The following is a 27,946-nucleotide window of genomic DNA, read 5'->3' on the forward strand; positions in this document are numbered from 1 at the left end:
TGTAGTTTGGCAAAACAAACAAGGGTAGGACTTATGCAATTAAGGATAGGGCCCTGGGTACTGTTGTCGAACAGAAAGACCTTAGGGTTCAGATACATAGTTCTCTGGATCTCTATGTGGAATCACCAGAGATTAACATTGGAGACAGTCTCAAGGTTAATCTGTTACAGTTTGGCCAGAGCCTGTTGTAATTGGCAACAGCTGGAAGATGAGCAACTGCAAGAGTTGTTGAAGATTATTGTTTAGAATGATGGCCAGATGCCCTGGGGCCTGATTGGATAGGCCCACATCCAGAATGGGCAACTTTTCATTATATTGTCTCTGGATTATAGCATATAACCTGAGGCCATTAAAATCCCATACTCCATCTTATTGGAGATCATTTGAAGCATGATATATGGCTAGAAATATGCTGCCCTGTGTAATCTAATCACATAAATCTAGCCACGGCACTTATGTACATTTGAAGATAATATTTAGGTATAATAAATGCCTGTTGGATTGTTAAAAGCACAATATACACATTCAGCTCCTGTGTTCTGAGGGTTAACATTTGTCACATCAGACAGATAACCTGCTGGAGGTAAAGCTGCACCATCAATGTTCAGGGCTGGCAGGGAAAGTAGGTTTTCAGTCTATCTCAGCTGGAACAGAAAGTAAACCGACATTGATGACTTTGGTCTGAACCACTTGCTAGCCATCCAGCCAACTGAGATACCCAGCCCCACTGTAATGTCATGAAACAAAATTTAACGCATTGCCACATTGGAATATATTCGACCAAACGCTTGAACAAAGATGTGTGTTTTAAGGTGTGTGTCTTTAGGAGGAAAAGCAGAGAGATGGAGATGATTCAGGAAGGAATTCCGCGGCTTAGGGGCTAGTCAGCTGTGGGTCCAGCCACCATTGTTAGATGAAAAGCTGAGAATTAGGGATTGGCACGGTGGCTCGGTGGTTAGCACTGCTGCCTTACAGCACCAGGGCCTGGGTTCAATTCCAGCCTTGGACAACTGTGTGTGTATGGAGTTTGTACATTCTCCCTGTGTCTGCATGGGTTTCCACTGGGTGCTCTGGACTTTTCCCACAGTCTAAAGATGTGCAGGTTAAGTGGATTGGCCATGCTAAATTGTCCCATGGTACACAAGCTAATGAGAAGTGTGGGGATGGAGTTGACCTGGGTGGGAGGCTCTTCAGAAGGTTTGATGAGCTGAATGGTCTGTTTCCACACTAGGGATTGCATAATTCTCTGGAGAATAGACTCAGGAAAAGAGGATATTTAGCATTAATCTCTGGAATTCTTTATCTCAGAGTGAAGCTTATATTGAAGGCTGAGATCAGTCGAGTTTTTGATTTGATGTCGTAACTCAGTCATATTTAACGGTGAGCCGCTCTTGAGAGGCTCCGCTTGCTCAGATTTCCCGGATTGTACATGAGGTTGTTGTGTTTGTTCTGAAGACCACTTACTTGATATTTGAAGAGTAAGGCACTAATGGCAGCACCCAGCTCGGCCATGAAGACCACCAAGATTAGCATGAAGAACTGAAAGGAGACAGACCATCCTCACTTCAGGTAAAGGTGGCAAACAACAGAAGTACATTCTATACCCACATCTCTGTCTTAGCTCTCTCACCCTCCCTCTTTCACCAGACTGAAAATAATCCACAGAACTCAAGGTGGATTACAGGCTGCGCTGGGCACTCGATATTGGTTGTAACTGAATGGAACTACTCGAACATACACCCAATCTACTCGTAAAACAAATGCTGACAGGTTCACCAGATCACAATCAGACTCATTAACAGGTCTTCCTTAAAGAGGACACTGGAAATCTCAGGGATTGGAGCAGGAGACAGTTCCAGTGAAGAATTAGCCAAATGGCTTTTGTCAGTGGTCAGATGGTTCTTAAGTCACACTCTTGGCCTGGCTGATCATTGATCTGATCTTTGGCAGCGTGTTTGAGGGAAGTCATCCCCCGGGGGCTACTTACTGCCAGCTTTTAAATCACCGGCTTTGCTCAGTGACCTGGTGAGCAGGGAACTGGCCTGAATGGAACTGGTAAACGGGCCCTTCTCTGGCATCAATGGCAACTGAGGCCACTTACCCAACAATTACTGCCTCTTGACACCCTGACAGACCCTTGAGCATTATCGTTCTGAAGGATGGGGTGGACTGGTTACGGGAGTAACGTCTTGAGTTTTAGTTGGTGTCTTTTCTTCCCTGAGTAGGACTTTATAAACCCAATTGGTCTCCATCAGCGGGAGATCAACCCAACCCCAAATGTCCAATGATCCCACTGAGACTGTGGGAACTGTAATTCACAGTAAGGGTGGTCATCACTGCAACATTCTGACACTTAGACCAACCAACGTCATGCTTAACACCAACTTAAAGGCGATTTGTTTATAAAGTGCACAAAAACATGAACTGAAGGAAATGAGGCAGACTTACAAGCATTAACAGACCCCTGCTCTCCCGGTAGGCTGCGACACTTCCCAGAATTCCAAGAATGAGGAGCACAACAGATAAAACAATGACGTAAACAGTTCCAGCAAAGAACACTGTATTGATTGACACAATGTGTCTGATCGCAGAGGGATAAAGTAACAGCAATAGCACCGCTGCCAGGAGGAGAAGTCCACTTAGCTGTAATGCAAGGACACAGTCATCAGGCGCATCCCATAATACAATAAAACAAACAATATCCGACATGAGCAGAGCTTAGGTTTTGGGAATGGAGCTGGCCAGGTGGAAGGGCTATCGGCTGGAGAGCACCGTGACAAAAGTGATCCGAATTCAGTTAGATTTGTGGCAGCTATTTGGAAAAAAAAGCAAAGACAGACCAGGAATAAAAGTTCCCAAGTTGTGATAAGCTAATTACACGGAGCTGAGATTTGATTGAGCTTAAATGAACTGAAAACAGCCGCTTAAAGGTAAGTCCTTGTCAATTTACAGGGAGACAGACAAAACGATTATCTTGAGGGTTCAGAGCATATCTGTTTCCTTCATAATAAAGAGTAGAACTAACCAATCCAGAGGCCACTGGATGGCAAGGAAGTCTAAGGAAAGAAGAGAAAAAAAGAGAAGTTTCTGATAAATACTAAGGACCCAAATGCTGCTGAAAACCTAAAGCTGTAATAGCTGAAATAAAAAAGCAAATTTGGGTTGCAAAGAGAAGGAATGAAAACATATTGGCAAGTAAAATCAAGGCAAATTCAACCATCTTTAATCAATGCTTAAAGAACAACTATATGACGAGAGAAAATGCTGATCAATTAGGGAATTTAAAGGTAATCTGTACATGAACTCTTGGTATGACTCAATGAAGACTTTACATTTGTTTTCACAAAAGAGCTGCATAGTACAGAGATGACAATCAGCAAAATATTGGCTGAAAGTAACATACTAGAGGGGAAATGTTAAGGAGTTTAACACTTTTGGAAGTGAATAGGTTCCCAGGTACAGTTAAAATGAATCCTAGACTGTGAAGGAAGGAAATAACTGACACACTTTCTAATCCCCTGTGACTACATGCATGATGCAAAAGGACTACAAGACAATTCACATTGCATTATTATTTTAAAAACGGAGGAAGGGATAGATCAAAGTCACCATAGTCCATCTCAGTGATGGGAAAATTGTGGAAAAAAATTCTGAAATAATTTTTTTGGAAACTATTCTAAGCGATAGAATATATCTTCATTTAGAAATTCACAGATTAGTAGCTTGTTGAGGGAATGTCCTGTCTGAATAACGTAATTGAATATTTGGAGGCAGTAACAGGGTGGGTCAATGAGCACAGTACATGTGAAATATTCGGTATGGATTTTACCAAGGCTTTTGACAAGGTTCTACAGGGCAAATGGGCCATGTAAGTAAAAGACTATGGGATCCAAGGCAAAGTACGGTGGCTCAGTGGTTAGCACTGCTGCCTCACAGCGCCAGGGACCCAGGTTCGATTCCAGCCTCGGGCGACTGTCTGTGTGGAGTTTGCACATTCTCCCCGTGTCTGCGTGAGTTTCCTCCGGGTGCTCCGGTTTCCTCCCACGGTCCAAAGATGTGGAGTCCAGGTGAATTGGCCATGCTGAGTTGCCCATAGTGTTAGCTGCATGAGCAAGAGGGAAATGTGTCTGGGTGGGTCAACTCTTCAGAGGATTGGGATCTGAAGGGCCTGTTTCTACACTGTAGGGATTCTAATCTAAAAAGTAATAAACTGGATTCAAAGTTGGCTCAGCCACCAGAATACAGGGTAAAGTTCTGTGGACTGGAAGACTGCTTTTGGTGGGGTTCTAGAGGTTCAGTATTAAGTCCCTTGCCATTTGTGATATGGTTCAATGATTTGGACCTGAATGTGATGGGTACAATTCAGGAGTTGCAGATGAAAATGCACTTGATTTTGAAGAAGAGAGCAATCGACTGTAAGAAGATATTTATTGAGTCAATGAGCTGAGGAGTGGCAGATGGAGTTTAATTTGGATATTGCGTTTTGGCGAAACAAGATGGACAGGATTTGTACAGGGCCTTGGGTAGTGTTGTAGGACAGATAGACCTAGGGATTCAGGGACATATTCTTTGAGATTTGTGTCACAGGGTGGTTAAGAAGGGGTTTAGCATGCTTGCCTTCATTGCTCAGACCTTGGAGTATCAGAGTTGGGACGTTATGCTAAGACCATACAGAACGTTAAACTGGAGCGAGTTCAGAAAAGGTTTACCTGGGTGTTGCTGGGAATGGAGGCTTTGTGTTAAAAGGAGAATCATAGAGATGTACAGCACGGAAACAGACCCTTCGATTCAACTCGTCCATGCCGACCAGATATCCCAACCTAATCTAGTCCCATTTCCCAGCACTTGGCCCATGTCCTTCAAAACCCTTCCTATTTATACACACACCCTGATGCCTTTTAAATACTGGGACTTTTTGCACTGGAGCACAAGTGTTTGAGGGGTGATCTTACAGGAGTTTATAAAATTATGAGGGGCATAGATAAGGTGAATGGCAGGTATCTTTTCCCAAGGGTGGGGCTTCTTTTTTTAAATTGAGAGGAGAACAACTTCAAAAGGGCATGAGGGACAACTTTTTTATACAGAGAGTGGTTTGTGTGTGGAATGAACTTCCAGGTGAAGTGATGGATGCAGGTACAGTTGCAACATTCAAAAGACATTTAGATAAATACATGAATAAGAAATGTTTGGGGGGGGGGGGGGGGGATATGGGCCAAATGCAGGTAGGTGGGACGAGTTTGTTTTGGGATTATGGTTGACACAGGCTGGTTGTGCCAAAGAGTCTGTTTCCGTCCTGTATAGTCCATGAGTATATCAGTGCACTGGTTCGGTTCCAAAACAGAAGCAAATGGAATTCAGTCAGGACAAGTGTGAAGTAATGGTTTTGGACAAGGCTGGCAAAGCATGGAATACTAAATAAATGGGCAAATGGTGAAACACTGAGGAGTGTGAAGAAACAGGTCGATCGTGTCCCCAGATTTCAGGAAACTTGATCGATCGACAGATGAGATGGTTATAGAATGTTACCTTCAGTAAATGAGACACTGGCTAGGTTGGGTTTTGTAACTTTGGGGTTTGCTTGAAATGACGTCAAAGGCCAGAATCTGGAGGGCTCACCCCTGAGTCCATCGTTCTATCGGGGGGTAGTGTGCAGGGATTGGGTGGAACTTGACATAGCCACACTGTACAGGGGCTGAACTGAATATGGTCAAAGTTCAGGTATTTTCAGGCTCATCCAACTTCCATGTAGGATGTCCAAAATTGGCTTGAGAAATGTACACCTTTGAGATGATCTAAATAATGCTGGAGATTTTTCGGAGAGATGACCCTTTTGGAGAGGGCTAGAAATTGGTAAAGAGGTGATAAAAGGTGATGCAATTCGGCCCAACAAGTCCACACTGACCCCACCTCCCCCCGCTTTCCCAAAGAGTAACCTTCCCAAACTTATTACTCTACATTTCCCCTGACTAATGCACCTAACCTACACATCCCTTAATACCAAGGGCAATTTAGCGTGGCCAATTCACCTAATCTGCACATCTTTAAACTGTGGCAGGAAACCAAAGCACCCAGAGGAAACCCACACAGACACAGGGGGAACGTACAAACTCCACACAGAGGAGTCACCCGAGGCTGGAATCAAACCCAGGTTCCTGTCGCCTGATGTTGAGAGGAACCTTATTTTCCAGTTAAAGTATCTGGAAAATGCCCATCAATAAGGACTGCCTGGATATTGTAGAGGCAGCATTGCAGAGCTTTGATCTGATTCATTGAGTGTGGGCTCACTCTGCTCTATTTAACATGCACTCCCCACCTCTTCCTCCGCTACATTGACACTCCCCACCTCTTCCTCCGCTACATTGACATTCCCCACCCCTTTCTCCGCTACATTGATGACTGCATTGGCGCCACCTCATGCTCCCGCGAGGAGGTTGAGCAATTCATCAACTTCACCAAGACATTCCACCCTGACCTTAAATTTACCTGGACCATCTCTGACACCTCCCTCCCCTTCCTGGACCTCTCCATCTCCATTAATGACGACCGACTTGACACTGACATTTTTTACAAACCCACCAACTCCCACAGCTACCTGGATTACACCCATCCCACCCTATCTCTTGCAAAAATGCCATCCCGTATTCCCAATTCCTTGGCCTCCGCCGGATCTGCTCCCAGGAGGACCAGTTCCACCACAGAACACACCAGATGGCCTCCTTCTTTAGAGACCGCAATTTCCCTTCCCACGTGGTTAAAGATGCCCTCCAACACATCTCGTCCACATCCCGCACCTCCGCCCTCAGACCCCACCCCTCCAACCGTAACAAGGACAGAACGCCCCTGGTGCTCACCTTCCACCCTACCAACCTTTGCATAAGCCAAATCATCCGCCGACATTTCCGCCACCTCCAAACAGACCCCACTACCAGGGATATATTTCCCTCCCCACCCCTTTCCGCCTTCCGCAAAGACCGTTCCCTCCGTGACTACCTGGTCAGGTCCACGCCCCCCCACAACCCACCCTCCCATTCTGGCACTTTCCCCTGCCACTGCAGGAACTGTAAAACCTGTGCCCACACCTCCTCCCTCACCTCCATCCAAGGCCCTAAAGGAGCCTTCCACATCCATCAAAGTTTCACCTGCACATCCACTAATATCATTTATTGTATCCGTTGCTCCCGATGCGGTCTCCTCTACATTGGGGAGACTGGGCGCCTCCTAGCAGAGCGCTTTAGGGAACATCACTGGGACACCCGCACCAATCAACCACACCGCCCCGTGGCCCAACATTTCAACTCCCCCTCCCACTCTGCCGAGGACATGGAGGTCCTGGGCCTCCTTCACCGCCGCTCCCTCACCACCAGATGCCTGGAGGAAGAACGCCTCATCTTCCGCCTCGGAACACTTCAACCCCAAGGCATCAATGTAGACTTCAACAGTTTCCTCATTTCCCCTTCCCCCACCTCACCCTAGTTCTAAACTTTCAGCTCAGTAACTGTCCCCATGACTTGTCCGGACTTGTCCGACCTGCCTATCTCCTTTTCCACCTATCCATTCTACCCTCTCCTCCTTGACCTATCACCTTCATCCCCTCCCCCACTCTCCCATTGTACTCTATGCTACTCTCTCCCCACCCCCACCCTCCTCTAGCTTATCTCTCCACGCTTCAGGCTCACTGCCTTTATTCCTGATGAAGGGCTTTTGCCCGAAACGTCGATTTTGCTGCTCGTTGGATGCTGCCTGAACTGCTGTGCTCTTCCAGCACCACTCATCCAGAATCTATTTAACATGCAACTAGTTCTGTATCTCAGCCTCATCAGCTAAGCACTTGATTTTCAGAATACCTCAGTGCTTCCTTTGCCTGCCTTCCTCTGCTCCTGACAGGAATCAGGAGGATCTCCCAGCTTTGTGTAATGAGCAGATAAGCTTCTAGGCCCTGAGGTAAAGCATGGGATTGATGAAGGGAGTTGGAGCATTGGCTGAAAGATATCGTTGCACAAATATGACCAGCAGGGCATGGTTTGGCTGGGCTATGAGATATTTGTCCCTACTTCAATACCAGCATACCCCTAAATTATGCCGCCCCCCCCCTGCCGTTCGACGTTAGTGATGAGGATTTTGTAGGTTGAACAGGAAAGGTAAATTGAGAGTTTAGAGGCATGGGAGATAGCAATCAGAACACGAGCTAGGGAACAGAGTGGAGCTGCTTTGGAATAACTCAGTCATGGGGCATGTGCAGAGGGACCTGTTTGAATAGGGGTACAGATCATTGAAGGTGGAGACAGCAGTTAATACAGTGTTCATAGCTTTATTACTAGGGGAATACAGAGAGTTGTACAAGACACTTGTTAGATCTTCTGCTGGATTACAAGAATGTTTCCAAGTATGAGAAATTTCAGCCATGAGGACAGATTGAAGAAGTCGAGCCTATTATCCTTGAACAGAAGAAAGACAAGGAGAGGTGAGGCAAAGATTTTCAAAATCGTGAGTGGGCTAGACAGAGTAGATTGGGAGAAACAGCTCCTGCTCATGAACAAAGGAGAAAAAGACAAGAGAGAGAGGAAAAAAAACAAGAGAGGCATCGATTTAAAGTGATATGCAAATGAAGCAAGGATGATGTGAGAAAAAATAGCCGTTAGCACACAGTAAGTGGTGAGGGTATTCCCAGCGGAGAAGCATTGGCGCACTGCCGCACCATTACCCCACCCACCCCCTTCCCATGACCACCCTCTGCTCCAAGTGTAACAAGCCTATGGAGCCCCATCGGTCTGTACAGCCACCAATAGGCTCACTCTGAGAATCAGCCTCGCCTGCGAGGGATCACTGATGATGATGATCATGATGATGATGATGAAGATGATGAAGATGATGAAGATGATGAAGAGTAAGGGTGTGGAATGCACTATCTGGAAATGTGATGGAAGCAGGTTCAATTGAGGCAGTCAAGAGGGGCATTGGTTGGTTATTTGGATAGAAATGGTGTGCTGGCACATGGGGACAAGGAAGGAGATTGGCACTGGGTAAAAAAATCAGCTCAAGCACGATGGGCTGAATAGCCTCACCTTGCCCTGTAGCAAAGATGTGATGGTGTGAATTACGTTGACTAATGTCAGGGGAATCTCCTGAGCGATAGTCAATAAGGCAGGATGTCTCCACTCCTAGTTTCTGGTGGATCCACCAATGCACAGTCTGCACTGACAGCTCCAACATGTTCTCAGGTGGAGCAGAGAGTTACCTTCTGCTTCTGGGTCATCTCAAACATGGTCAACGTAATCTCAACAAAACGAGCACTCAGTAGAATCCAGAGCAACACCTGAAGGACTGGACAACTCATGAGAGCAGGGTTTGCATTTCTCCTGCACAGCTCCCATCACAGCGTCCCTCTGAGATAGTGCAATGCTGCTCATATTCTCTCAAACCCACTTACACAGATCAGAATATTAAAGGCAACCATCGAGTACTTGACACGTTCAAAGCGGCCCATCTTAAGTCATTGGCAACAGTGATTTCTTACTGTGAATGAGCTTCTAAAATCTGCTGGGAAGGAAAACAAAGAAATGATTTATAAACTAATCCCTCCAAATTCAAGTTTCAATGACTGATGTAATCCCTTGTTTCATTTTAGACTCAACAAGTCACTTCTTAACTCAAAGATAACACCAAAGGTGGTTCACAACTGTGGCAGAGATCAGGCACAGATAGTGGGTAACATCTGCATGTGCCTGCATTGTGTTCATCGATGAACTTACCACAATATCAGAAGTGGGGATGTTCACCAATGTTCAGCACATCCATGACTCCTCAGACATTGCAGCATGTCCAAATGCAACAGGATCTGGACAATACCCAGGCTTGGGCTGACAAGTGGCAAGTAACAATCGGGCCACACCAATGCCAGGCAATGGGCTGAGAAGTGGCAGATGGAGTTTAATTCAGATAAATGCGAGGTGCTGCATTTTGGGAAAGCAAATCTTAGCAGGACTTATACACATAATGGTAAGGTCCTAGGGAGTGTTGCTGAACAAAGAGACCTTGGAGTGCAGGTTCATATCTCCTTGAAAGTGGAGTCACAGGTAGATAGGATAGTGAAGAAGGCGTTTGGTATGCTTTCCTGTATTGGTCAGAGTATTGAGTACAGGAGTTGGGAGGTCATGTTGCAGCTGTACAGGACATTAATTCGGCCAATGTTGGAATATTGCATGCAATTCTGGTCTCCTTCCTATCAGAAAGATGTTGTGAAACTTGAAAGGGTTCAGAAACGATTTACAGGGATGTTGCCAGGGTTGGAGGATCTGAGCTATAGGGAGAGGCTGAACAGGTTGGGGCTGTTTTCCCTGGAGTGTCGGAGGCTGAGGGGTGACCTTATAGAGGTTTACAAAATTATGAGGGGCATGGACAGGGTAAATAGGCAAAGTCTTTTCCCTGGGGTTGGGGAGTCCAGAGCTAGAGGGCATAGGTTTAGGGTGAGAGGGGAAAGATATAAAAGAGACCTAAGGGACAACTTTTTCACACAGAGTGTGGTACATGTATGGAATGCGCTGCCAGAGGAAGTGGTGGAGGCTGGTACAATTGCAACATTTAAGAGGCATTTGGATGGGTATATGAATAGGAGGGGTTTGGATGGATACGGGCTGGGTGCTGGCAGGTGGGACTAGATTGGGTTGGGATATCTGGTCGGCATGGACGGGTTGGACCGAAGGGTCTGTTTCCATGCTGTACACATCTATGACTCTATCTCCAATGAGAGCCAATCAAATCACAGACCGCCCCTTTGATATTCAATGGTGCTAACATCACTGAATGCCCCACCATAAACATCCTGAGGGGTTACCGTTGACCAGAACCTCAAATGGTCTCACCACATAAACATAGTGTTTATGAGAGCAGGTCAGATGTTAGGAACATTGCAGCAGTAATTCACTTCTGATTCTCCAAAGCCTGTCCACAGTTTACAAGGCACAAGTCAGGAGTGTGATAGAAATAGTCCCCACTTGCCTGGATGGGGGCAGCTCCAATAAGTTTGACATCATCCAGGACAAAGCAGCCCACTTGTCTGGCACCACATCCACAAGCATCCACTTCCTCTACCACCAAAGCTCAGTAGCAGCAGTGTGTACTATCTACAAGATGCACTGCAGGAATTCACCAAAGATCCTCAGACAGCACCTTCCAAACCTACAATCACTCCCATCGAGAAAGACAAGGACAACAGTTACATGCCCTGCACTTTAACCCTCCAAACCACTCACCATCCTGACTTGGAAACATATCGCAGTTCCTATACTGTTGCTGGGTCAAAACCCTGAGTTCCCTCCCTACCAGCACTGTGAGTCCACCTACAACACATAAACTGCAGCAGTTCAAGAAGGCAGCTTCTAGGGCAGCTAGGGGTGGGCAATAAATGGTTGCCCAGCCAGCAACACCCATATCTAACAATTGAATAAACAAAAATGGATGCTTATATGGAGCAAGTATCTTTGTAGCTGGTCCAATTGGTATCAAATAGGCAACTCAGGGATTGGGAGGGTGTCAAATCTGGTGAGATAGCTGCTACCTAAAGGCAAACAGTAAGACCTTCAAACTTCTCCCTGAACTTGGATGGTTGGCAACACTGTGGAACAATAGGCCAGTGTTCTCTGGCTCTCAGGTAGACCACGGGGGACCCCGCAAAGTGAGTGAAATGGCAGGAATGGGGCATTCATCTCCTTCAATCTGTGACCAGCTGCCAATCTCTCTGATCAACAATGCAAGCCTGCAAGATCTCACTCTGTCCAGGACTAACCAAGTCCACCCATCTCTCTGATCGACCACACAGCCCCGCAAGATCTCTCACTGTCCAGAGCACCATCGATACAGCCAGGCTCGCTCCATCTCCCTCTCTCGACTCAGGAGGATTTATTACCCTGAGTCTCTGTCCTGGCTGGATCTGCTGCTATCCTCACAACATGGTGCTCCACTCCTTGCTGCTCAGACCTGTCCTGGAGCTCTGGATGTTAACCCACTTGGTGGGGGGGGAGGGGCATCTTGAGACACTGTTCACAAAGCACTGATTATCTTTCTAAAAGGGAACTCAAGGAGGAGCAATTGAGACACATTGGGGAGTGGCCTTGAGGGGAAAGCTGGATAAACATTCCCTTGAAGGGAATGGCTGGATATGATACAACGAGGGGCCAGGGAGGTTCGAGAGGAGCATAAAATCTGACACCATTTGGTTGGGCTGAACGGCCTGTTTCTGTCTATGAATTGCATTCCTCCCTGGAGATCAGAAATACAACAGGAGAGAGGTATTGTAACAGGAGGGGGGGGCTCCTGCAAACTGACAGCAGTGAAGAGTATGGTCATTGTCATAATTCGTCCAGAAAAAGGGCGTGCAACATCAAACATAGTTGAGTTGGAGGCAAGGCAGCAGAGTATTGTGCATTGCTCCTTTCTCATTCACTCTTTTTCGAATTGAAGTCTCTCACTCACACAGCAAGATTCGCCCTATAGTCAGCTCTACTGCTCATCCTGGCACCTGTGCACGTCCTCCTTCTCTCTGTCCTTTACCAGCCAGCTCATTGCACTCGGACACTGAGCTGGGCGACACCACTGAACGTGTCCCGGCACTTAATCTCATCTTTCAAAGCGGCAGCACACTCATCATCCACTTTCATGGCATTTGCAGTACAGTTAGAGACATCGGCGCAGGCGAGCAGAGGCAAGTTCCTCAGGAGGCGAAGGAATTTCGGTTTGTCCGCAATGACTCTTACCAATTTTTAGAGACGCACCACAGAAAACATCCGATGTGGATGCACCACAATGGCAATTGATCTGCCCAAGAAATTATAAAGAGTGTGAACATAGCCCAGTTCATCACGAAATCCAGCCTTCCTTCTAGTGACTCCTATCTATACTTCCTGCTTCTTCAGCAAAACAATCAACATAGTCTAAGACCTGGCCCTACCCCAGTTATACTCTCTTCCACCCTCTTCTACTGGGCAGCAGGTACAGAAGTTTGAAATTACATACCAACAGATTTAAAAACAGCTTCTTCAGTTTTTCAAACGGACCTCTCTTGGAGTTGATCTTTCTCTGCACCTTCTCTGTAGCTGTATCACTACATTCTGCATTCGATTCTATTACCCTGATGTACTTACGTGAGGTATGATTGTCTGGGTAGCACACAAAACAACACTTTTCACTGTATCACAGTTCACTATATCATGGGGGTTGGGCGGACCATGTTTAGTTTCATTTTGGGATGTGACTGGGCCAGTGTTTATTGCCTGTCCCCAGTTGCTCCTTGAGAAAGTGGTGGTGAGCTACCTTCTTGAACCGCTGCAGCCCATGAGCTGTAGGTAGACAGTGCTGCTAGGGAGGCAATTCCAGGATCTTGACCCAGCCACACTGAAGGAACTGCCAGGTACTTCCAAGTCAGCAGTAAGCGGCTTAGAAGGGAACTTGCAGGTGATGGTGGTTCCTTGTTTCTGCTGCCATTGTCCTTCGAGATGATTGAGATTACAGGTTTGGAGTGTCTCAGGATTTGTAGAACCATTAACACCTAACTTCTCACAACAAAAGCTCACAATCAGCTTTTAGTATGGAATTCAATTTACTTGCTTCATCTGTCTATAAGCTGGCCCTAATTTCTACATTCACAGATTTGATAATGAAATGTAAATTGCACTAATATTAGTTACTCCACACTATTACTTTTGGAGTTATCACTTGTACTTATACCAAAACTTTCAGAACTTAGATTGCTTTTAGATTGATTCAGACTTTTGTCTCAATAAATGCTTTGAGAGCTAGAGACCACAACTGAAAGAGTAGAGAAAATAATTGTTTTTGTATCTCTAGACACTGTAAGGTCCTACCTGAGGGTTACAATCTGATGTTCGAGAGGTTTCAGAGCGATGATCACATCAAATACTCCTCAAGTCTTGTTTCCTATAGGGTTAAAGCAATTGTTAGTTAGTGGTAGGCTATCTATTAGGACTGTACATAGCATCTTAGCAAACTAGACAAAGATGGCACCAATAGACATGCTCACAGTTTAAAAAGCGCTCAGAATGCTCTACAGCTTTACAGAACATGAAAACAAGAAATCAGACAATCTGAAGTTAAGCTGTGGTGGTGTTCAATATCCTACTCTTACTAACGCTCACTGAGATACTTCAGTGACAGCAGCAAAGAGAAAATGGACGGTGGAAAACTGCACACTCCACAGACCCCTGCAACAAATTCAGACAGACAGTCCCACTGCAGTAGTCAGGCGCTGTTAAAAAAGCTGCTTTTCTGATAAGGTGTTTGAGTTTGATTTATTGTTGTCACATGTGCCGTGATATTGTGAAAAGTGTTGTTTTGCGTGCTTTCCAGGCAGATGGAACCATCCAAAGTACATCAGGGTAGCCAATCAGAGTGCAGAGCACAGTGTTACAGTTGCAGAGAAGGTGCAGAGAGAGAGATCAGAATCAACAAAAACCTCATAACAGGAGGGAAGAAGCTATTTTTGAATCTGTACATGTTTTCAAACTTTTATATCTTCTGGCTGATGGAAGTAGATGAAAGAGGATACAATGGATTGGGAGGGGTCTTTGATAAAGTTGGTTGCTTTCCTGAGGCAGTGGGAAGTATCGATGGAGTCAGTGGATGGAAGGCTGGTTTGTGTGATGGACTGGGCTGTGTTCACCACTCTCTGTGGCTGCTTCCAGTCTTGGGAAGTACAGCTGCCAAACCATGCTGTGGTGCATCCAGATAGGATGCTGTCTATGGTGCATCTGGAACAATTGGTAAGAGTCATTGTGGACATGCTGAACTTTCCCAGCCTCATGAGGAAGTTGAAACGCTGTTGTGCTTTCATGACCATTGTGTCAACGTGGATGGACCAGGAGAGATTGTTGGTGATCATCACTCCCAGCAACATGACCCTTTTGACCATCTCCACCTCAGCACCATTGATGCAGGTAGGGGCCTGTTCTCCACTCTGTTTCCGGAAATCACTGACCAGCCCCTTCACTTTGCTGACATTGTTGGAGTGCTACTAAGTGCTCAAACTCTTTCCTGTACGCTGCCTTGTCATTGGTTGAGTGGTGTCATCAGCCAACTTGTAAATGGAGTTGGCGAGGAATTTGGTCACATGGTCCTGAGTACAGTAAGGGGCTGAGGAAGCAGTTCGCAGGGTATCGGTGTTGAGGATTATCATGGAGGACTTGTTCTCACCTACTCTTACTGATTCCGGTTTATGGATCAGGAAGCTGAGGATCCAGTTACAGAGAGTGGACCAGAGTCCTACATCTTGGAGTTTCGAGATGAGTTTCTTTGGAATTAAGTGTTGAAGACAGAGCTGTGTCCATTGGTAAGAGCCTGAGGTAGGTATCCTTGTTATCCAGATGTTCCGGGGATGAGTATCGGGCCAGGGATAGGACGTCTGCTGTGGACCTGTTGTGCCAACAGGTGAATTGTAGTGGATCAAGACCAGCTGGGAGGCTGGAGTTGATGCAGGCCATGACTAACCTCTCAAAGCACTTCATAATAATGGAGGTCAGAGCCTTTGGGCAGTGGCCATTGCAGCACACCGTATGAGTTTTCTTTGACACCGGGATGATGGTGGTCTTCTTGAATCAGGTGAGGACTTCAGATCATAGTAAGGAGAGGTTACAGATGCCTGCAAATACTCCCACCAGCTGGTCCACACAAGATGTGAGTGCACGGTCGGGAACTCCATTTGGACCAGTCCTTTCCATGGGTTGGCTTTCAAGAACTCCAATACAGTGTCTGTGGTAGTGACTGTGGGTACAGGTGCACCCGAGGCTTTTGGGATAGGTGTCATCCTTTTATTGACCATCTGTTCAAAGCAGGTGTAGAATGTATTGAGCCTATGGCGCAGGGCTGTGTTGTTGTCCGCAATTCTGTTTGACTTCACTTTGTAGCCTGTTATGTCGTGTAAGCCTTGCCACACATCACGGGTGTCCGTGTGGTTGGTCAGGATCTCAAGCTTAGTTTGGTATTGCCTCTTGGTGTCTCTGATGTCCTTACAAAGCTTGCATAGGACAGGGTTGCCCAACTTAGACGCCTCAGACTTGGGACTACAGTGGGGATTGGATCTCCTGGTTCATCCATGGGTGGGTGTGGAAGATGCACGGCTCTATTTGTGAAGGTAACCACGCTGTTCTCCCTTATGTCTGGGCCAATATTTATCCCTCAACAAATATCACTGCAACATACCCACATTTATCATTACCTAATTGGTATTTTGGAGAGACTGATGGACACAATTTGGTGGCCATATTTTCCCCAGGAGTGAATGCACTTCATTGTGCACATGGTTGTCAAACACATTGGGATGCCCAAGATTGTGCTTGTGTTCTACAAATGAATTTCTTTCTTTAATCTTCCAGAACAATCTCCATTTTACATCAGGCCATAAGATCACAAGACATAGGAGCAGAATTAGGCCATTCGGCCCATTGAGTCTGCTCCACCATTCGATCATGGCTGATATGTTTCTCAAACTCATTCCCCTGCCTTCTCCCATAACCCTTGATCCCCTTACCAATCAAGAACCTATCTGTCTCTGGCTTAAATGCACTCAATGACTTTGCCTCTACAGTTCCCTGTGGCAATGAGTCCCACAGAGTCACCAACCTCAGCTTGAAGAAATACTGCTTCATCTCAGTTCGCTCCCTCCAACTGAGGCTGTGCCCTCAGGTCCGAGTCTCCCCTACAAGTGGAAACACCTTCTGCACATCCTCTCTATCCAGGCCTCTCAACACTCTGTCAGACTCACCCTCATCCTTCTAAACTCCATCGAGTACAGACATACAGTCTTTAACTTCTCCTCACATGACAACCATACGACACTGACAAATAGAGAACAGAGATGGGTGAATGTGTATCCTGTAGGAGGAGATACATTTGTAACCAATAGTTCAGGCATCGAGGCAGTATATAATCATAAATGTTACAGTACAGAATGAGGTAATTTCACCCATCATACCTATACTGGCTCCTAAACTACTCCGAATGTGGTCTGACCAATTGTTTGTAGGGGTAGCATCACTTCCTTTCTGCTGTACTATATGCCCCTATTCATAAAGCCAAGGATCCTCTAAGTCTTCTTGATAACTGTTACAATCTGTTTGTCCATCCTCAGACAACTGTGCGCTTGAACCCTGTGGTCCCTCTGCTCCTGGCCTGCCCTCAAAGTTGGAGAAATGAGCCTGTATTGTAGCTCCAGGTTGCTTCTACCAAAAATGTATTCCCTCACATCGTAAACAAGAAAGGATATGTATAGCCGATTAGCTGCAGTAGTAGCTGATTTAAAAGGTACACGTGGTCCTGGATGCTGTAATTTTGCAGGCATACTTAACAATCGTTCTCATTTCTTTCTACTGGTCTTTACCTTTGCGAATTTCCAGATACAGGGATGTAAAAGACCCTGAAGAATATTCCAGAAAACCTGGATTTGTGATAAATTGTTACATTTTCCAGAGTTTTGCCTTTTGAAGCCTTGAATTTTAATGCAAGATTAACGCTTTCCTTTGTTCGCTAATGAAGGCAGCACGTGGTGAGTGCTCCTTCATCATCACAGCTACCTGATGAAGGAGCAGCGCTCTGAAAGCTAGTGCTTCCAAATAAACCTGTTGGCCTATAACCTGGTGTTGCGTGATTTTTAACTTTGTCCACCCCAGCTCCTCCACATCGTGGTGAACATTATAACACAGATAGCTCCAATTGTTACATTTGTATTCCAGTGCTGATTGTTACACGTGACTGTTCCAAAATATTAGTTACTTGTGAAATTGCCTAGGCAAAAGGTTGGGCTGGTTGCAAAGTGTTCAACTGATTAGTAGAACAGTTCCAAAGTCACAAAAGGGTTTTTGTGAACTCAGTTAGTTAGAAAAGGAGACAGGAAGAGAGAGAAGCAAGCTCCATTCAGAAAATAACTGTTAAACTGTACTTCTGAAAAAGCAAAGGCACCATACTGAGTTGCTGTATTTGGGGGTTTAAGTGAAGGTGAAGGTTGGGATGTAGCAGGCAGCAAAGTATTGGGGTCAGGACATCAACAAACTCCTCGGAGCTGTGAGGGCTCACAAGAAAAGCTTATGTCACCGACAGTTCAATTCAGTTTGTGATCGTTGATGAAGGAAACCCAAAAGCAGTATTTGCTTTATGCAAATGAGCTAGACGACAGCTCAGGGAACAAAGCCAGGGACAGCAGTGTCTTAATGAAGAGCATTGCCGAATAGCTGGAAATAGAGCAGTGAGTTAGCGTCAGAGTGCAGTTGGTAAAATTCAGGAGAGTTAGATCGCAGGGAAAGGATGTCGCATCGCTCTTATCAACAGTAAATATCTGAACCAATCCGTCCAAACAATTGAGTATTTATTTTGTAATGTTTAGCCTGCAGAAATGTAGCTCAGTTACCACTTTTGACATCCTATTATATGCTTTGACATATTTTACACTTTGGGATGCCTATCATCGCTAACTTGCTGCTTTAGAATTCAGAATCCCTACAGTGTGGGAACAGGCCCTTCGGCCCAGCAAGTCCACACCGACCCTCCGAAGAGCAACCCACCCAGACCCATTCCCTTACTTCTCTACATTTCCCCTCACTAATGCACCAATCATTATGGGCAACTTAGCATGGTCAGTCCACCTAACCTGCACATTTTTTGGATTGTGGCAGGAAACCCTCGTGGACATGGGGAGAATGTGCAAACTTAACACAGCCCGAGGCTATAAAGGAACCGGTGTCCTTGGCGGTCTGAAGCTGCAGTGCTAACCACTGAGTCACCATGCCGCCCTGAATCAAGCAACGACAAACACAGACCCTTCAAGTTCGAACCTGCCACTTGTGAACCCCGATGCCATACCTGGTCAGTGTTTGGATTAAGCCCATGACCTTGGCATTATTAGCATCACACTCTAACTATCTGAGTTAACTGAACAACTTCTATATTCTAGAGCTTTCAATATTGATAGATTTTCACCTCTGTAACATTCGGTGAACTGGTGTTTTAACTGTATGTCGCTAATTTGAGCAATATAAAGAAATTCAGTTCTTAAAACTCAGTGCAGAAATATATGATGTGTGGAAACAGGCTGCATTTTGAGTAATTAGTTGTAACTGATTGCCTCTCATCTAGTTTTTAAGATATGGATATATACTCTTAATGTCACTCATCCCATTCCTGGTGATTATTGATACTTTATGGATACTGTAGGATTTCTCCCTAGATCCTTCATTCCTCGACTCCAGCAGTTCTGTCAGATCAGGGACAGGAAGACTCAAATCAAAAGCCAGTGAATGCATTCACATCAGGGACTATCCCTTTTATCTCAAAGGAACAGCAGCAGTCAGCCGTGAGGAAAATAAAGCTTCAAATAAGATTACGGCCAGTCAAAACCTTGGAACATCCTCTGAGCAAGATTTCAAATAAAGAAGAATTAATCAGTCTGTTTCCCAGCAGCTTACTATATATATAGCACCTTTGTGGGGCAAACACTGAATAAGGATACCTGTAAGTGAGACTCCCAAAAGACTATCAGATTAACTGAAAACTTAGGTGCTTTAGGATGTTCGATGATGTTAGGCATTCTCTATAATTGTAATGTGTTACATTCTTTTGCAACGGTTGAACTCCGTGTCTAGTCAATGGAGAGATGAAGATACATCATATTACTGATTCGAACTCTTGCCTTGTAACCATCAATGGGTATTTGCGATTTACAACCAGCAAATAAATGCTTGAACGTTTGTGAAATTTTAGCCTAAAGCATAGATTGGAAGATTAAAATATTGAAGCTTGATATTTCAATCAAAGCCTTCAAATAACACAATCACCATTTCAGAACTCCATAATTAACTTAATTTTACTTTGTTTTGTATCTTCAACAGGAGATGAATATAAAAGTACAAAACTTTCACAATCTCACTGTATGTGAATGTGCGAGCATTAAGTGAATATTTAAAACTGGGGACACCACCTTTCAATAAACCGGGCTTCAAATATTCATTTAAATAAGAATGGTCAGTGCAAATTTTTCTTGATTCACTCGTGGGAGAAGAGCATCCCTGGCCAGGCCAGTGTTTATTGCTTGTTCCTATTTGCCCTTGAGAAGGTGGTGGTGAACTGCGTTCTTGACCCGCTGCAGTCCATGTGCTGTGGGTTGACTCACAATGCCCTTAGGGAGGGATTTCAAGATTTTGACCCAGATTTTGACAGTGAAGGGATGGCAATATATTTCCAAGTCAGGTTGGTGAGTGGCCTGGAGGGGAACTTGCAGGGTTGGTGTTCTCATGTACGTGTTGCACTTGCCCATCCAAATGGAAGTGGTCATGGGTTTAGAAGGTGCTGCCTCAGTATCTTTAATGATTTTCTGCAGTACACCTTGTAAATATTACACACTGAGCGTTGGTGGTGGAGGGAGTGGATGTTTGTGGATGTGGTGCCAATCAAGTGGGCTGCTTTGTCCTGGACGGTATCAAACTTCGAGTGTTGCTGGACTACACTCATCCAGGCAAATGGAGAATAATCTATCACACTCCTGATTTGTGCCCTGTAGATGGCAGACAGGCTTTGAGGAGTCAGGAGGTGAATTACTCATCACAGTATTGCAAACCTCCAACCTGCTGTTGTAGCCATTGTGCTTATGTGGCGAGTCCAGTTGAGTTTGTGGTTAATAGTAACCCCAAGATAGTTATCATAAGGAATTCCATGATGGTAATGTCATTGAATGCCAAAAGACAAAGGCTTGACTCTCTCTCTTGCTGGAGTTGATCATAGACTTTGTCATTTGTCACATGGCGTTTGTGAGGTGTACTAGTTACTTGTCACTTGTCAACCCAAACCTTGGTATTGTCCAGGTCTTGTTGCATTTGAACATGGACTGTTTCAATATCTGCAATAGCTGCAAATGGTACTAAACATTGTGTAATCATCAGTGAACATCCCTACTTCTGACCTTATGATGAAGGGATGATGAAGCAGCTGAAGATGGTCAGGCTTAGGACACTATCCTAAGTAACTCCTGCAGAGATATCCTGGAGCTGAGATGACTGACATCCAAAAACCACAAGCATCTTCCTATTTTCCACTTATGACTCCAACCAGCAGAGAGTTTGCCCCCGATGTCCATTGATTCCAGTTTTATTAGGGCTCCTTGATGCCACACTCAGTTGAATGCAGCTTTGGTGTTAAGGGCTGCCACTCTCAGCTAACTCTCTGGAATTCAGCTCTTTTGTCCATGTTTGACCCAAGGCTGTAATGAGGTCAGGAGCTGGGTGGCCCTGGTGGAACCTAAACTGGGTGTCACCAAGCAAGTTATTGTTGGACTAGTGCTGTTTGCTAGCACTGTTGGTGACACCTTCCATCACTTTACAGATGATGGAGAAATAGACTGATTGCGCGGTTATTGGCCATGTTGGATTTGTCCTGCTATTTGACACACCTGGGTAATTGTCGGGTAGCTGCCAGTATTGTACTGGAACAGCTTGGCTGGGTGAATGGCAAGTTCTACAGCTCAAGTCTTCAGTACTATTGCCAGAATGTTGTCAAGGTCCGTAGCTTTTTCAGTATTCTGTGTCTCCAAGTGTTTCTTGCTATCATGTGACACCATGATTAAGAAAATGGTGATGATCAGATTAATACAAAAGTGTCATGTTGTCACCAGGTCCAGTTCTTCAGGTTGTTACAATGGTTGTTCCTCTTGTGGAGAGCCATACCATTCAGCTGTGGATTCTTCATTCTCCAGGACTACGGTTGATGAGAATGGAGCTGCACACAGCACGCCATCATAACTCTCGAGACTCAGATGTTTGAAAATGTGAAGAAAGCCTGCAGACCAACGTAGACAATAGGACACTCCAACATGGTGGTGTCTTCTTTACTCACTCTAATGGGTCGCTGGGTTTCACAATGGCCTTCTAGTGGTCACATGAGTCCTCACCATGGCTAGGAGTCAGAGCAGAATTTAGCCAGGAGAACATGAGAAACCGGAGCAGTTGGAGATTATTTAGGTACTCAAACCTGTTCTGCCATTCTGTTCAATCCTGGTCAATCTTCCACTTCAACTTCACTTTACTGCCCGATCTTTCATATCCACTGGCTCGCTCAGAAGTCAACGTATCCATCTCAACATCAAATATGCTCAACGACTGGGCAGCCACAGCTCTTTGGGACTGAGAATCCCATTGTGAGCTCATCCAGTTGGAAAGCTCAGGGTCAGGGTGTTGGTAAAGAATAAGTAGTACACAATCCAGCCGGTTCTTCAGACAGTTCCATGTAAAGAGGGATTTGGGGAGGTACACGTGTTCTTTATTTGCAACGTCCAGGCAAACGTCAGCAGCTGAGCAGGACTGCTCTGGACTGACAGTGCGAGCCCCATTCAACATGAAAACACCAGCTGGAGCCATTTGTCCAAATTGACGTAAAAGCTGGTCGGCACTGACTGATGGTCAATATGGAGGAGATCAGAAAAGACCATGATGCCATGTTTCCACAGAGTGTAAATATTTTAGTCACAGACAGTATACAGGACTGGTGTAAATATTATAGACACAGACAGTACACAGGTTTGGTGTAAATATTATAGATACAGACTGTACACAGGATTGGTGTAAATATTATAGATACAGACAGTACATAGGTTTGGTGTAAATATTATAGTCACAGAAAGTACACAGGATTGGAGTAAATATTATAGACACAGACAGTACACAGGATTGGTGTAAATATTATAGTCACAGACAGTACACAGGATTGGGGTAAATATTAGTCACAGACAGAACACGGGATTTCTGTAAATATTATACACAGAGACAGTAAACAGGATTTGCGAAAATGTTATAGACACAGACAGTCCACAGGATGGGAGTAAATATTATAGACACAGATAGTCCACAGGATTGGTGTAAATATTATAGTCACAGACAGTACACAGGATTGGTGTAAATATAATAGACACAGACAGTACACAGGACTTGTAAAAATATTATAGTCACAGACAGTACACAGGGTTGGTGTAAATATTAGTCACAGACAGAACACGGGACTGCTGTAAAAATTATACACAGAGACAGTAAACAGGATTTGTGAAAACATTATAGTCACAGACAGTACACAGGATTGGTGTGAATATTATAGACACAGACAGTACACAGGTTTGGTGTAAATATAATAGTCACAGACAGTACACAGGATTGATTTAAATATTATTTACACAGTACACAGGATTGGTGTAAATATTATAGTCACAGACAGTACACAGGATTGGTGTATATATTATAGACACAGACAGTACACAGGATTGGTGTAAATATTATAGACACAGACAGTACACAGGATTGGTGTAAATATAATAGACACAGACAGTACACAGGACTTGTAAAAATATTATAGTCACAGACAGTACACAGGGTTGGTGTAAATATTAGTCACAGACAGAACACGGGACTGCTGTAAAAATTATACACAGAGACAGTAAACAGGATTTGTGAAAACATTATAGTCACAGACAGTACACAGGATTGGTGTGAATATTATAGACACAGACAGTACACAGGTTTGGTGTAAATATTATAGACACAGACAGTACACAGGTTTGGTGTAAATATTGTAGTCACAGACAGTACACAGGATTGATTTAAATATTATTTACACAGACAGTATATAGGATTGGTGTAAATATTATAGTCACAGACAGTACACAGGATTGGTGTATATATTATAGACACAGAGAGTACACAGGATTGGTGTAAATATTGTAGTCACAGACAGTACACAGGATTGATTTAAATATTATTTACACAGACAGTACACAGGATTGGTGTAAATATTATAGACACAAACAGTACACAGGATTAGTGTTAATATTATAGTCACAGACAGTACACAGGATTGGTGCAAATATTATAGACACAAACAGTACACAGGATTGGTGTAAATATAATAGTCACAGACAGTACACAGGATTGGTTTAAATATTATTTACACAGACAGTACACAGATCTTTTGTAAATATTATAGAAACAGACAGTACACAGGATTGGTGTAAATATAGTAACAGACAGTACACAGGTTTGGTGTGAATATTATAGACACAGACAGTACACAGGATTGGTGTAAATATAGTAACAGACAGTACACAGGTTTGGTGTGAATATTATAGACACAGACAGTACACAGGATTGGTGTAAATATAATAGTCACAGACAGTACACAGGATTGGTGTGAATATTATAGACACAGACAGTACACAGGATTGGTGTAAATATTATAGTCACAGACAGTACACAGGATTGGTGTAAATATTATAGTCACAGAGTGTACACAGGATTGGTGTACATATTGTAGTCACAGACAGGACACAGGATTAGTGTAAATATTATCGACACAGACAGTACACAGGTTTGATGTAAATATTATAGACACAGACAGTACACAGGATTAGTGTAATTATAGATACAGACTGTACACACGATTGGTGTAAATATTATAGACACAGACAGTACACAGCATTGGTGTAAATATTATAGTCGCAGACAGTACTCAGGATTGGTGTCAATATTATTTACACAGACAGTACATAGGATTGGTGTAAATATTATAGTCACAGACAGTACACAGGATTGGTGTAAATATTATAGACACAGACCGTACACACGATTGGTGTAAATATTATAGTCACAGACAGTATACAGGATTGGTGTAAATATTATAGTCACAGACAGTACACAGATTTGGTGTAAATATTATGGTCACAGACAGTATACAGGATTGGTTTAAATATTATTGACACAGACAGTACACAGATTTGGTGTAAATATTATGGTCACAGACAGTACACAGATTTGGTGTAAATATTATGGTCACAGACAGTATACAGGATTGGTTTAAATATTATTTACACAGAGAGTACACAGATATGGTGTAAACATTATAGACACAGGCAGTCCACTGGATTGGTGTAAATATTATCGTCACAGACAGTACACAGATTTGGTGTAAATATTATAGACACAGACGGTACACAAGATTGGTTTAAATATTATAGTCACAGACAGTACTCAGGATTGGTATAAGTATTATAGACACTGACACTACACAGGATTGCTGTAAATATTAAAGTCACAGACAATACACAGGATTGGTGTAAATCTTATTTACACAGACAATACACAGGATTGGTGTAAATATTATTTACACAGACAGTACACAGGATTGGTGTAAATATTATTTACACAGACAGTACACAGGATTGGTGTAAATATTATTTACACAGACAGTACACAGGAATGGTGTAAATATTATCGACTCAGACAGTACACAGGATTGGTGTAAATATTATAGTCACAGACAGTACACAGGATTGGTGTAAATATTATAGACACTGGCAGTCCACAGGATTGGTGTAAATATAATAGACACAGACAGCACACAGGATTTGTAAAAATATTATAGTCACAGACAGTACACAGGGTTGGTGGAAATATTACTCACAGACAGAACACAGGATTGCTGTAAAAATTATACACAGAGACAGTAAACAGGATTTATGAAAACATTATAGTCACAGACAGTACACAGGATTGGTGTGAATATTATAGACACAGACAGTACAGAGGTTTGGTGTAAATATTATAGTCACAGACAGTACAGAGGATTGGTGCAAATATTGTAGTCACAGACAGTACACAGGATTGATTTAAATATTATTTACACAGACAGTACACAGGATTGGTGTAAATATTATAGACACAAACAGTACACAGGATTGGTTTGAATATTATAGACACACTCAGTACACAGGATTAGTGTAAATATTATAGTCACAGACAGTACACAGGATTGGTGTATATATTATAGTCACAGACAGTACACAGGATTGGTGTATATATGATTTACACAGACAGTACACAGGATTGGTGTAAATATTATAGACACAAACAGTACACAGGATTGGTGTAAATATTATAGTCACAGACAGTACACAGGATTGGTGTAAATATTAGTCACAGACAGTACACAGGATTGGTGTAAATATTAGTCACAGACAGTACACGGGATTGCTGTATAAATTATTTACACAGACAGTACAGAGGATTGGTGTAAATATTATAGACACAGACTGTCCACAGGATTGGTGTAAGTATTATTTACACAGACTGTACTCAGTATTGGTTTAAATATTATTGACACAGACAGTACAGAGGATTGGTGTAAACATTACAGACACAGACAGTACACAGGATTGGTTTAAATATTATTGACACAGACAGTACACAGGATTGGTGTAAATATTATAGACACAGACAGTACACAGGATTGGTGTAAATATTATAGACACAGACAGTACAGAGGATTGGTGTAAACATTACAGACACAGACAGTACACAGGATTGGTTTAAATATTATTGACACAGACAGTACACAGGATTGGTGTAAATATTATAGACACAGACAGTACACAGGATTGGTGTAAATATTACAGACACAGACAGTACACAGGATTGGTTTAAATATTATTGACACAGACAGTACACAGGATTGGTGTAAATATTATTGACACAGACAGTACACACAATTGGTGTAAATATTATTGACACAGACAGTACACAGGATTGGTGTAAATATTATTTACACAGACAGTACACAGGAATGGTGTAAATATTATCGACTCAGACAGTACACAGGATTGGTGTAAATATTATCGACACAGACAGTACACAGGATTAGTGAAAATATTATAGTCACAGACAGTACACAGGATTGGTGTGAATATTATAGACACTGGCAGTCCACAGGATTGGTGTAAATATAATAGACACAGACAGCACACAGGATTTGTAAAAATATTATAGTCACAGACAGTACACAGGGTTGGTGGAAATATTACTCACAGACAGAACACAGGATTGCTGTAAAAATTATACACAGAGACAGTAAACAGGATTTATGAAAACATTATAGTCACAGACAGTACACAGGATTGGTGTGAATATTATAGACACAGACAGTACAGAGGATTGGTGTAAATATAATAGTCACTGACAGTACACAGGATTGGTGTAAATATTATAGTGTCAGCACACAGGATTGGTGTAAATATTATAGTCACAGACAGTATACAGGACTGGTGAAAATATTATAGACACAGACAGTACACAGGATTTGGAATAAATAATATAGTCACATTCAGTACACAGGATTGTTGGAAATATGATGAACATGGACAGTTCACAGGATTGGTGTAAATATTATTTACACACACAGTACACAGGATTGGTGTAAATATTATAGACACAGACAGTACACAGGATTGGTGTAAATATTATAGACACAGACAGTGCACAGGATAGGTGTAAATATTATAGACACAGACAGTTAATAGGATTGGTGTAAATATTATAGACACAAACAGTACACAGGATTGGTGTAAATATTATTTAATCACACAGTACATAGGATTGGTGTAAATATTATAGTCACGCACTGTACACAGGGTTGAAGTAAATATTATAGACACAGACAGTTCACAGGATTGTTGTAAATATTATGGATGCAGACAGTACACTGGATTGGTAAAACTATTATATTCACAGTCAAAACACAGGATTGGTATAAAGATTAACAACACAGACAAGACACACGTTTGGTGCAAATATTATACTCACAGACAGTACACAGGATTGATGTGCATATTGTGTACACTGACACAACACAGGATAGATGTAAGTATTATAGGCACAGACAGTACACAGGATTGGTGTAAATATTATTTACACACACAGTACACATCATTGACGTTAATATTATTCTCACAGACAGTACACAGGATTGGTGTAAATATTATATGCACAGACAGTACACAGGATTGATGTAAATATTATTCTCACAGACAGTACACAGGATTGTTGTAAATATTATTTACACAGACAGTACACAGGATGGTGTAAATATT

The 27,946-nt window shown here is 43.3% G+C and overlaps 1 protein-coding gene across 1 annotated transcript in view; it reads right to left on the reverse strand.

The window, feature by feature from the left end:
- The window catches only part of LOC140493430 (tetraspanin-18B-like), a 202,605-nt gene that overhangs the window by 14,927 nt on the left and 159,732 nt on the right, over positions 1-27,946 (reverse strand). The window contains exons 3-6 of the mRNA XM_072591856.1: positions 13,857-13,929; positions 9,428-9,534; positions 2,449-2,643; positions 1,465-1,539 (exon numbers count right to left, since the gene is read on the reverse strand). Coding sequence (XP_072447957.1) covers positions 1,465-1,539; positions 2,449-2,643; positions 9,428-9,484 — 327 coding nt within the window. The 5' untranslated portion in view covers positions 9,485-9,534; positions 13,857-13,929. The remainder of the gene's footprint in view (positions 1-1,464; positions 1,540-2,448; positions 2,644-9,427; positions 9,535-13,856; positions 13,930-27,946) is intronic.

Source organism: Chiloscyllium punctatum, chromosome 22 (genome assembly GCF_047496795.1).
Source record: "Chiloscyllium punctatum isolate Juve2018m chromosome 22, sChiPun1.3, whole genome shotgun sequence".
Lineage (NCBI taxonomy): Eukaryota > Metazoa > Chordata > Chondrichthyes > Orectolobiformes > Hemiscylliidae > Chiloscyllium > Chiloscyllium punctatum.